Here is a 13598-nt window from a genome sequence, read left to right on the forward strand (position 1 = left end):
AATAACTGAATTCGTTCGTAAAACCGGTGAAACATCAGCACCAGAGGAGACTCGTGCTAATTTTGCTCAAGAGATCACAGAAAGAATTTCATTAATAGAGGAAGAAGACGATGTCCACAACATTTCTAGTGATAGCAGTGATATTCCAGTCGTACGCAAACATATGCGCCGTTTATTATCAGAAAGTGAAAATGAATAAAATCTTTTTATGTGTAAAACAGATTTTTTTTGTTCATGAAGAATTTTTTTTCATTTCATATGCATACAAATTTATTTTAATACATTTTAATTACATATTATTACATGTGTATTTTGTTTAAATAAAATAATAAGCTTAAAATGAATATTTTTATGTGTTTTTTTTTTTAATTATTTTTACTGATTTTTTTAGATCCGGAACCAATCTTCTTTTCTTCCATAAATACAATGTCTTTTTTTACACGAATTTTTTTTACACGTATTTTTCAGGAACGTATCTATCGTGTAAAAACAGAATTAGGTGTATTTGTATTTTACAAACTAAATCAATTAACCCTCCCTATTCTCTAAGTTTTGCCCCCACCTATACCATATACCTTTACACTACTAATTACACATTTCTTACTAAAAATTACTTGAATGCCAAGGATGTCTATTAAGAAGTCTGTTTTTATGCCTGAATATATATCTTTCTTTAGCAGTTTTCTGCCACTTTCAACAACCTTGAGCAGAGTTTATTAAAATTTCAGTTATATTTACGTATTATTATGCATTTCAACTTATCTTATTTAGGTATTTTAATCATTATCTAATAACTGAAAAGCTATTACCATTCACATATTCACAGATGTGTCAGGACTAGCCTCCTTATCTATGTTAATGATCTGCTAAATTGTTTTCTCACTGAACTGTTTATCAACTTTAGACTCTTTATTGCCTTTATTGATATAGAGGTTCAGAATGCTATGTCCCATGATAGCTGTAGTCCTCTGAAGATGTTGGCCATTATGGTCTGTCTTTCATTTTTGATTGTATTAATATACTTCATTGTTTTAATACATCACCACCATCTTTAAGACCTGACAGGTTCTGACATGTGAATAGGTTTTGAAAATTGTAAAGAGTCACTTCAGAATCTATTGAAGTAAAAGTTTGTCTATATTTAGGAAGGTAGAAAAGCTTTCAGATTTTTAATCATTAACAGTTCACATAGGATTTTTATTTTGAAAGGGCACCCACCCCACCATGTTAATGAAATAGAGACTTTTCATTTACTATATTATTATCCTTAATACACTAATACTAAATAATAAATAAATAAATAAACGTATACACTGAAAATATACTTTACCTGAGTTTTAAATTCTTCTTCAGAAATAGTTGCCATTTTTTCTAAAAATGCTTCTAAAAATGTTTCAGTCCTTCTATCAATAAAGGAGCAGCTAAAAATAAAAAAAATAATAATAATAATAAAAAGACAGACTTTATGGTCAGACTAGTAGCTTTATTTTCAGCCACAAACAACAAGACAATAAAATTAGCATGAATATAAATTTTAAATTATTATACTAAAAGTAAAAGTTCTCATGAAGGGCCAGGATAAAAATGTTAAATATTAAAATATTACAAAGCATTAAAGGAAAACATGGGGGAGATCAGGAGGATGATTTCAAAAATATTATATAATATGTTTTCAAAAAATAAAAAATAAAAAATAATAATGTGATATGGAGTATTTTATAAAATGAGGAGGGTCAAATTAATGTTTATAGGGGAAAGAGGCAAAAAACTAAATTACATTATGAGTACATAATTTTTTGAATGGTCCCTAAGTAACATTTTTACAATGAACTCCCTTACAAAAGCTAAAAAGGTTTCACAGTGCTCTCTAAGGATAAAATAAATGTATAGGTTATCTCTAAATAATCTTTAAAATATTAATCTTTTATTCCTTAGAGCATTTATTTAAGGTTACAGTTCAAGTACATACTAGCTGGGAGGATCAACTCAGAAAGTTTCAATATGGCACCCAGGTAGAGTTATGTTCTCAGTATCACAAAATAGCAGGAGGGACAAAGAAAGCATTTTGTGTGTTAGTTTTACATGAAATGAGATCTTTTGTGAAAGTGCAATGACAGTTCCAGCATACGTACAGGAGAGATTTGCCAAATAAATTTCTTGATTGGTACAAGTGTTTGGTGAACAATGGTTGTGTCTGTAAAGAAAAAGGTTCCATCAGACCTTCTGTGAGTTAAAAACATTAATCAATTATTTCTGTACCATATGCAGTATTAACAGAGCAAAAATAACTCTTTAGTAAGTTATTTGAAAATGCCTTCATCCTCATGCATATTGGTTACATACTGTGCAGAAACTGAAAAATATAAATGGTAAATAAGTAGGACTTTGTTTAGTGTTCTGAGAACATGGCTAAAAATTTCATTACAAACAAGCTGAATTTTAGGGATGGTGTAACATAAACACTGGGAAAATGAAAATGAGAGTAGGGGTGTGTTATAAACTAAATTACTGTGATGAGGGATCATGTCAATTCACTGAAAAACATTTTGATGTATGCAACAATTCTATGCACAATATTTCAGTATATGTAACAATTTGGTGAAAGACAAATAGTGGTTACAATTCGGCAAACTCTTTGGGTGAATTCAGTGTATGGCAAAGCAAGACAGAAAATGCACTTTTAAAATGCCATTCCCTAAATTCATATAGGGATCACAATATCATTTTTGATGGAACATACTATCCACCTTCATTTTTGAATGCACATTTTATGTTTATTTTAGAAGATCCTAGTAAAAATTACCATGGACAGGTTAAAGATTGGGATAAAAGAGAACCCTTTTCGCATTTTATTTTCAATTCTGAAAGCTGCATTTTTTAGGATATACACATATGGGTGGGAAAGGGGAGTTGTTCCAGAGATCAAAACAGTAGGTATCATTAATGGATCCCAGCTAGTTAATGCAAGTATTTTTATTGAAATAAGTTTTTTTTGAAAGAAGTTAGTACAGCAGGCCCCCGTTATAATGCGGTTTGCTTTACGCTGATTCGCTATAACGCTGTTCTTATATTATAACCCGTATCTGACTATAACGCTGTCACAGATCACTATAACGCTCTTTTACAGATTACATTTTTGACATATTTAACGAAATAGTTTCATTTGATGGAGTCGATAGCTTGAAAATGAATAGCAAAACAGCATTAAAACGTTTCCCACGCCGACTTGAGCAATTTTCCCAAGCTCAGTGAAATTTTCTCTCACGCTAATTTAAGTACAGTCACTTGTTACGTAGTTCCGAGATCAACATTTTAAAAAATGATCAAATATATTGCTTGTAATATTTGCGTTATATGCATTTATCCGAAGTCTAGTTAGTCATCACTCAGTACAGTATTAGACATCGTGCGTAACGGACAGTTTACTTGAACATTGTATCATAATTAATTGAACCAACGCAGTTATATTTTCGAAGAGCTAATAATGACCGACAGGAATGAAAATGCAACAATGTCTGGGCGCAGTACGAAGATTATAAATGTAAGAAAAAGACTGAATTTGAAAATTAAATTAGACGTTTTGAAGCGAATCGATTCCGGTCAACGACAAGCGGATGTGTGCCATAATTTAGGACTCGCAAATTTAACTGTAAGAACAATTATGAAAAAATAAAGAATTAATTTTAGCAGCGGGAAAGATAGCTGTTCCACTGCAAGCAACTAGGACTAGACCGGCTATTAGGATTGAAATGGAAAGACTAATTTTTTTGAAGATAATATTCCAATGCAGAATTCAGTTAAGTTAAATATTAAAAAGAGAGAGAGAGAGAGAGAGAGAAAGAGATTAGCCAATACGATGATCTGAAGAAAACTCGCCTAAAAAAAAAAATGTGGAACCATTTAAAACTGGTAGAATAGATTTAAAATCCCGGGAGAAGCCGCTAGTGCAGATTAAGGAGCCGAAACTTTCAAAAAAGAACTTGTTAAAATTATTGAAGAGGGGTATTATGTGTTATACTTCTCAACAAGTTTTTAACATAGATGAAGCAGGACTTTTGTGGAAACGAATACCTAAAAGAAGTTTCATATTGAAAGAACAAAAAACATGCCAAGTTTCAAAGCGGCGAAGGATCGGTTGACTTTATTGTTGGGTGGTAACGCTGCGGGCCATTTAAAATTAATACCCCTTTTAGTTTATTTGGAAGAGGGCCAAAGTTCAACTCAAAATCCACACATTTTTAATGATTAAATTCATCCATTAAATTAAATCAATTAAATTCATTATTTTAATTGGAATTTTGTTTACTTTTGAGACGCAAGTAGTTACCACATAATTATACGTATGTAATGCAGAATATTTTATATGTGCAAATATTTGAATATTAAATATTTTGACCGACATTTGTGCATCTTTTCATTACCGTTTATTATTGATTAGGAAATATCCTATGGCACCGACCGCAGCTCACAAATACATATGTTACCTTATGGGAAAGCGGTGCTCGCTTAGCGCGGATTCACTTAGCGCTCTGTTTTTCCGGAACGAATGATCAGCGTTAAGCGGGGGTCACCTGTAGTAGGTTAGCACCCATGGATGGTTAAGGATAGGTGGAAAGCTTCCTCAATCAATTCAAGCTCCTGGAAAAGCACAGAATTCAAATGAGCATGTATGTTAAAAAAAAAAATTAATTATCTGGATTAAATGTGTTCAATATGGATAGTGCTGTGCTGAAATAGGCATGTATTTACTTTCCAACCTGCCCATGAAAAGGATCAGCATGAATCCTTTTATACAAAACAGGATAAAAATATTATTTTCTTTTTTCTAAATTTCTGCATTCCTCCTTTCTAAGTTCCCTAAATCTTTTACTTCATTCATTTTGTAAATTTATGATCACTGTGTGATAAGAAATTAATAAAATTAATATTTATTGTCATAGCCACCAATTATCTTTCACCAAATTGTCATATACACTGAACTGTCATGCACTAAATCTTCACACACACTGAATTGTCACTCACATCCAATTATCATGCACCAAGCTGACATACAAAGAATTGTCTTGCAATATATTTATGTAGACCGCTGTTATAAGTATAATGAATGATTATATAGACAAACAGAGGATGTGGATTTACTGGATGATTGTTTTCTACAGCATGTAAGAGGGGCAATGAGAAAAAGCAATACACTTGATCTGATTATCAGCAGTGACTCTTCATGCATTAAAAATAATGCTAATAAAGAATCACTAGGTGGCAGTGATCACAGTGTACTGATGTCAGATTTACTTCAAGACATAAGGAAAGGGAAGGGGTTTTGCTTTCCTAAGAGTGAATAAATTTTAAATTCCAGTTTTTAAATTCCATGCAGTGGGACCAGCTGATGATGTCATCAACAGCAAATTCTAATTGGGAAACATTAGGGGAAGTAATTGTAGAATTTACTACACTTTTATGCCAACTAAGCGATGCTGTTCAAGGCTTAGACCTAAATGGATGTCAGATAAACTGATGAGACTTATGGCAGAGAACAAAAATACATGGGAGGCATATAAATTATCAGTTGATATATAAACTTATAGTAGATATTAACTAGTCTGCACTCAAGTCTTAATGACAATGTGTCAGCTGTTTTTAGGTTTTAAAATCAATAAACCTTTTCACTTATATATAAATATATTTTTATATTAGTTTACCTCTTACATATATATATATATATATATATATTGACATAGTGAGCTAAGTAATTAGTTCACTGAAATTTTTGCTGTTATCTTGTATGGGACGTGGTTTTGGTGCATTATAACTCTAGTTGCTGATGTGCCATTGAAATCCAAACAACCAACGAACTCAAAAGTCTCAAAGGAGGTTAGGCAAGCAGATTACAATAAGTCTCTGGCAAGAAATGCAAAGAAAAGCAGCATAGACTTCTTTACTTATGTAAACACTAGAAGGAAGCAGATGAATCACGTTAGTGCACTAGATATGAATGGTTTAACTGTGATGATTCTAATCAGGTTTATGACAACTGAATAGATATTTTACATCTACATTCACTCATGAGAAATTTTTAGGGAGAGATGGAGACGACAGAAGTGTATCAAGTATTAAGATGGAACAAAATGATTTTGTGATAACAGAGAGGCAAGTGGAAGAGAAATATTTGAAGATAAATATAAAAATGGCACCTGAGGTGGATGGGATTTATCCAATTATATTAAGGGAGGAAGAAAAAGAAGTAAACCTTCAATCACAATTATGAGATTATCCTCGGATTCAGAGAATGTAGTACCTACAGACTGGAGATGTGCGAATGGATCAACAATTCACAAAGGGAAATGTGAGTAATTACAGAACTGATAGTCCGACTTTGTTCCAGGGAATATTATGGAGTCAAGTCATTCATTAAAGAAGTAATGCAGGACCATCTAAACAGGAATGCAATTATATTGTAGTCACAGCTTGGATTTTTAAAGGGTAATCTTATCTGACCAATCTGACTGGATACTATGATACAGTAAGAAAATAACTAGATGCAGAAAAATAACTCCGACATCATATATGTTAGAAAAGTTTTCAAGTTTTCCACATAAAAGACTGCTGTACAAATTGTAACAATGTAGTATTGAGGTATATTACTACTCAGGTATTTCAAGCTGGGCTTGCTATATGGGAGTCTAAAATGCTGATGGAACTGATATTTGAGTGATACACAAGTGAAGTGGACCTAATTTCAGCAAAGTCCGTTCAGTCTGTCAGCCAGATTCTCTTCTTGCACCTTCATGACAGTGGAACTGTTAGTAACCCTTGGTATAATGCCCATATGCAAGTCCTGATGGTGTTTCTCCACTTGTTCTCAAAACCTGTGTTCATGAGCTTACTCCTGTTCTGTGTTATCTTTTTGAAGTGAAACTTCTTTAGGTGACTCTGGGCAGTTTTCACATGGGAGTAACTTGCATCCGTGGGTTGTCAAAAAAAGTGCCATGAAATGATTCATCACCCCCACCACTGTACTGATCCATACCAGGCACAAGTGATGCAGTGTCATGCGTAGCAGCGACACATGACACAATCTGTACCCCTATAGTGTGGCCACGGAGTGACTTGCATGCATGTCGTATTTGCGTTTTAAATCGCTATATCTCAGCTTCTAGCAGTCCGATTTTAAAAACTAAAATATTTCTTTCATCATTATCTACTGTATTTCAAAAAAAAAAAAAAAAAAATTGACAAAAAAAATTTATAATTCAACATTTCAAAAACTAATTGTAAGCATTGTAAGGCATATACAGCACATGTAATGCATACATTACATGCATTACAGCACATGTAATGCATGTCGAGCATGTATATGTTCAATGCGACCACTGAAACAAACTGGGAGTACAAAGAAAAGAGATCTAAACTATTTTGACAGCAGAAGAAATTGTTATTCCAAAGGTATTTTCTTTTTTGCTTCGAAATTTGCTCATATCCAGCCAGTTCCTATATTGGGCATTGGGTATGTTGAGGGCCTAACGGCTCCTGGGATTTCTCCCATCTCTGCGTATGTTCTCTTTATCGAGTGACAGTACCCTGTCAATGCCAGAGGTTTATCAGCATGTGGGTCATGTAGAATGTAGTATGTTGTGTCCATTGTTCATCCGGCCTGTTTGCTGCCGGGCCTCTAGTGGGGCCCGACGTTATCATACCCAGCGTCAGGGACGCTGGCCGCGTGTACCAATAAGACTGATTGTACTCTGCCAGGTCCTGCCACCTACTTTCCTGAGATTTCAGTGGCTAGGACCTATAAAAAAAAAATAATAAAAATAAAAATTATTCACGGTTTGCTTAATAAAATGGTTTGTTTAAACATTGAGTGGGGTTTTCGCTGAATGAGTTTCTCTAGAGGTCTAATAGCTCGAGCAGTAATTTTGGTGTATTAGATTTGGACCTGTGGGGTAATATGCTGTATAGAAAAAGTTTTGGGAGGGGAGGCAGAAGACTGGGGGGTAGAAGTAGAATAAAAGGACCGATAGGGATGGTGGTCTCTGATTTTTCAGTGGGCATACCCATGCCACACCAAAGGGAAAAATGGGGTGGCGGGAGGGGGAAGAGACAGCGAAAGCATCCCCCAACCTGGGATGGGGAGGGGTAGAAAGCAGGCTGGAACAGATGTCCAGCCCCGTTTCCAGATGGCCTTCCTCAGCTTTTAAGGGAACCATCCAAGGTTCAGAGGATCTCTTCCAGTTCTTGTATTAAGTAGTCCTTTCAGGAGTCACCACACCACGTTGCACGGGGAAAGAGACAGTTTGTCATTTCCACTTAGTCATTGCGGTTTTCTCGTTTTGTCTAGTCCGGTTTTCTGGTTGTTGTCTTGTCTGGCTTCACCTTGGAAGGGTTGGTGAGAATGTAGGCATTTTGTTGAATTGAGTGTTCTGTATCACCATTTTTACGTCACTCTGTGTAAGGCAATGAGCGTTCTTCGCCTGGTGAAGAGCTGTTGAGCAAAGTTTGTTAGTGCTCCATATTCTTCACTCGAGTCCAGCAAATTTGATGCCATGTTTTTTTGGAAGTACTTTATTGTTGTCATTAACCTACATCGCAGATCCTCATAGTTTGGACAGTTATACATGACGTGTGTCCAACTCGCCACTTCACCACACACGCACCTCTGGTCTTCTACCAATCCCAGCTGAAGGTGCTTTCATTGAAGGTGCCATGGCCTGTCAGTACATATGATGTGTGAAGTCCTGGTTTGAACCAAGTGGGCATTTTCAGCAATATTTTCTCCAGGTCTGGGATGAATTTTTTCCTCTTTGCATGGCGTGCTGTTGTTGACCATATAATCTAGGAAGTTGCTGGGGAATCCCTTCACTATATGGTATTTCATTCCACTATTTGCAATTTCCAAGTCTAGGGGAAGGATGCCTGCCAGGACCTGCAGGGCGTTTGTGCTTGTGGTGCTACAGGCTCACATTATAGTGATCAATACAGTTCTTTGGATTGTGTCCAGGGTTCTCCGATTTACAGCAATTGCTGTTTTGGTGTACCATGCTGGAGCTGCGTACAGGATGGCTGGGAGGAAGACTGTTTTATAATACAGGTTGAGTGTATGTTTTGATAACCCCCAGTCCCGTTGTGCGATTCTTGCTAGTAGGCCAGCATATCTTTATTTTTGTGCGAATGTAGGATAAGTGATGCTTGAAGGAAAGATTGTTATCGAGAACAACGCCAAGGTATTTCATTTTATCGGTTAAGCCAATGGTCTTGGTGTCAATCTTAATTTGGGGCGGCCTGCAGATGTCAAGTCTGCCCTTGAATAGTATGGATGTAGTTTTTTTCGACGATACTTTTAAGTCGTGGGTCCTAGCCCAGTTTTGGAGCGTAGTCATGGCCTGGTTTGCTTTTACCTCAAGCTGGGCCCTGTTATTTGCAGTAACCATCAGGATCAAGTCATCTGCAAAGGCCTGGGAAAGCATGCCTTCCAAGTCAAGGGTGAGGAACTCATCAAGGATAATGTTCCACAGGAGAGACCCCAGGACAGAACTCTGGGGGCATCCCCTGTGGACCTGTCCATGAATTTTACCTTATGGTGCAGTAATCTGGATTCTTCTGTTGTCAAGGTATGATTTAATGGTACCAAAGAGGTTCCCAGGCAGATGAGCCCTTCTGAGCCCCGACAAGACGCTCGGCCACCATATGGTGTCAAACGCCCCGGCAAAGTCCATGGAGATCACCAAGAAATATTTTTCTTGGCATGCAGTAGCAGAACTGATGAGGTGATGCAGGGCTTCGTTAGTGGATGATCCTGGCTTAAATCCGTATTGCATTTGGGTGGTCAAGTTTGCTGTTTGATAATGGTGGCTTATTCTTGAGTGCAGCAACCTCTCGAAGCGTTTACTAGCAACTGGTAGGAAAGCAATGGGTCTGTAAGAACTTGGTAGTGTAGGTGGCTTTGTGGAATTTTTCAATATTAGTTTAACTCCAGCAACCTTCCAAGAGGTGGGAAAGGTGCTGGCATTCGGACATCTACTGTATAATTGGAGTAGTAATTGCGGAGCATATTCTACCACTTTTTTAATTATTTCCAGCTCCAGAAGATTGGGACCAGGGCATTTTTTATTTCTAATTTATGCTGCAGCCAAGTTCAATTCCTCCAGTGTGAAAGGTGGTTCCTGCTGTCCGCTGGAATATGCTTCATTCTCGGCACAGATGGCAATTTGTTCCGGCAGAGTTGGTGTTGCTGGTTCAGGATAGATAGCTTCCAGTATATTGCTAACAGATTGATGCCAGTTTGTTGTGACCTCCTGCTCTTAAACCCTAACCATCAGTAGGTTTAACTCAATTTGGCTGCTAGAAATGGATAGTGGCAGTGCTGTGTGTGTGTTGTTTGAGGAGTCCCTGTACTCCTCCTGCTGCCCCAGACTATATGATTTACCCATCTTAACTGCAATAACCTTTCATTTTCTAACACTGCTTCTGATTTAGACACGCTACCACATTGTTTCTGATTGCAGATGCAATCAGAAGCAGTGGACTGAAATAGAAAGTCTCTGTCAAGGAGTATCAGAAAAAATTATAACAGACCACTATCATTTACTAGATCTGGCTATGCTGCCAAATCTAGCACTAATCTTTTAGTGCATCATATTAGTGTAACAAGATGAGCTTATAAAACAAACAAACAATCACTTCAGTATTAAGAAAGATACTGAATACGAACAATATCAATTTTGAAGTTAGTAAGCCTTGTTTTAAGCATAGTATTTGTTTATCTTAATTTGAAATTCCTTCTGTAAAGTGCAGCACATCAGAAATTGAATAAATGTGTTCTACTGCCTCATGCTTCAATGGATATAAACATATTTTTCACTGAGAACATAAAACTTTATTTATAATCAGCCTTTTGGTATATCAGTGGGTAGCAATACTTCTCAAAAAGAATGAATTCAAACGACTAGGTTGAATTTGTTTTTTTCAGGTTGAAAACAGCATTGTCTTTTAATGACTGGCTAACAAAATTTACTGATTATTGCTCTGATTAAATTTACTGACTTTCACTTGCAGCTATCAATGATCTGGCTTTAATAAAAACATATTCATAGTAAACAGCTAATCCATTCACAGTTCTATGTTACTATTTTACTCTATAAAACTCTTCCTTTTTTTTGACATACACATCATCTCACAAACAGTGTTACATCAAGGATGTCATATGTTTCTCAATCTCAATAATGGTGTTAGCATTATTCATCTAGTCTAACAGAAAACCAAACATCTTATGCATGTTTCTCTCTGGTTGCAGTAGGCAATAACTACATAGTGGAATTATTATAATAAGAAAGGATTAAACATGCTTCTCTCAAAAGGAGCAAGTATTCGTAATTATCTTGTTTTAACATAACGCTAATAATATTTATACAGCAGGCCCCCGTTATAACGCGGTTCGCTTTACGCTGATTCGCTATAACGCTGTTCTTATATTATAACCCGTATCTGACTATAACGCTGTCACAGATCACTATAACGCTCTTTTACAGATTACATTTTTGACATATTTAACTCATTTCATTTGATGGAGTCGATATTTCATTTAATCGTTTCATTTGATGGAGTCGATAGCTTGAAAAGGAATAGCAAAACAGCATTAAAACGTTTCCCACGCCGACTTGAGCAATTTTCCCACGCTCAGTGAAATTTTCTCTCACGCTAATTTAAGTACAGTCACTTGTTACGTAGTTCCAAGATAAACATTTTAAAAAATGATCAAATATATTGCTTGTAATATTTGCGTTATATGCATTTATCCGAAGTCTAGTTGTTTGTTGTTTGTTTGGTTTTTAGGAGCATTAGCAACTAAGGCCATATTGCTCCGGGAATATGCGGTGGTCATTCCCTGACCTTTCCGCATTCTCCGTATTTGGTGGTGACGGGCTCGAACCCCGGTCTAATCAAGAAGCGTGTGCTACGCACTGCTGCTCCTTCCCACCTGGCTACGGAGGTACCCCCAAAGTCTAGTTATCACTCAGTACAGTATTAGACATCGTGCGTAACGGACAGTTTACTTGAACATTGTATCATAATTAATTCAACCAACGCAGTTATATTTTCGAAGAGCTAATAATGACCGACAGGAATGAAAATGCAACAACGTCTGGGCGCAGTACGAAGACTATAAATGTAAGAAAAAGACTGAATTTGAAAATTAAATTAGACGTTTTGAAGCGAATTGATTCCGGTCAACGACAAGCGGATGTGTGCCATAATTTAGGACTCGCAAATTTAACTGTAAGAACAATTATGAAAAAATAAAGAATTAATTTTAGCAGCGGGAAAGATAGCTGTTCCACTTCAAACAACTAGGACTAGACCGGCTATTAGGATTGAAATGGAAAGACTAATTTTTTTGAAGATAATATTCCAATGCAGAATTCAGTTAAGTTAAATATTAAAAAAAGAGAGAGAGAAAGAGATTAGCCAATACGATGATCTGAAGAAAACTCGCCTAAAAAAAAAATGTGGAACCATTTAAAACTGGTAGAATAGATTTAAAATCCCGGGAGAAGCCGCTAGTGCAGATTAAGGAGCCGAAACTTTCAAAAAAGAACTTGTTAAAATTATTGAAGAGGGGTATTATGTGTTATACTTCTCAACAAGTTTTTAACATAGATGAAGCAGGACTTTTGTGGAAACGAATGCCTAAGAGAAGTCTCATATTGAAAGAACAAAAAACATGCCAAGTTTCAAAGCGGCGAAGGATCGGTTGACTTTATTGTTGGGTGGTAACGCTGCGGGCCATTTAAAATTAATACCCCTTTTAGTTTATTTGGAAGAGGGCCAAAGTTCAACTCAAAATCCACACATTTTTCATGATTAAATTCATCCATTAAATTAAATCAATTAAATTCATTATTTTAATTGGAATTTTGTTTACTTTTGAGACGCAAGTAGTTACCACATAATTATACGTATGTAATGCAGAATATTTTATATGTGCAAATATTTGAATATTAAATATTTTGACCGACATTTGTGCATCTTTTCATTACCGTTTATTATTGATTAGGAAATATCCTATGGCACCGACCGCAGCTCACAAATACATATGTTACCTTATGGGAAAGCGGCGCTCGCTTAGCGCGGATTCACTTAGCGCTCTGTTTTTCCGGAACGAATGATCAGCGTTAAGCGGGGGTCACCTGTATACTAAAATTTTACCATACTAATTTTTGACAATCAGGCTTATGCTGTATATTAAGTAAGAAATCACTGTCAATTAACTAGTGATTTGATATTTCACCATTTTGCGAATGTGTGTATATATATATATATATATATATATACAGGGTGATTCACTACCAGTGTGACAAACTTGCAAGAGGTGTAGGGGGCACAAAGACGAATTGGAATCACATAGCATTGCAGGGTTTGAAATGCCTTCCTCATGCGGTAGAGGACGTTGAACGGGAGGTCGCATGAACAGCAATCCTGCTGGAAGCCAGCATTTGCGAACCGGTTCCCGAGGCAGTAGGATGGACGAGTATTCAAACGTTGAACTGGCCGACATGCACCTCGCGTATGGAGCTGCGGACTGTAATGGGTGCGCCGCTCTG

General features: G+C 36.2%; 1 protein-coding gene across 3 annotated transcripts in view; it reads right to left on the minus strand.

The window, feature by feature from the left end:
- Positions 1-13598, minus strand: part of LOC150088086 (nardilysin-like) — a 569173-nt gene that overhangs the window by 54835 nt on the left and 500740 nt on the right. For all 3 annotated transcript variants that reach the window (XM_090370567.1, XM_090370565.1, XM_090370566.1), the window contains exon 28: positions 1331-1421. In XM_090370567.1, coding sequence (XP_090226693.1) covers positions 1331-1421 — 91 coding nt within the window. The remainder of the gene's footprint in view (positions 1-1330; positions 1422-13598) is intronic.

Source organism: Mastigoproctus giganteus, chromosome 3 (genome assembly GCF_048544385.1).
Source record: "Mastigoproctus giganteus isolate SK-2022 chromosome 3, ASM4854438v1, whole genome shotgun sequence".
Classification (NCBI taxonomy): domain Eukaryota; kingdom Metazoa; phylum Arthropoda; class Arachnida; order Uropygi; family Thelyphonidae; genus Mastigoproctus; species Mastigoproctus giganteus.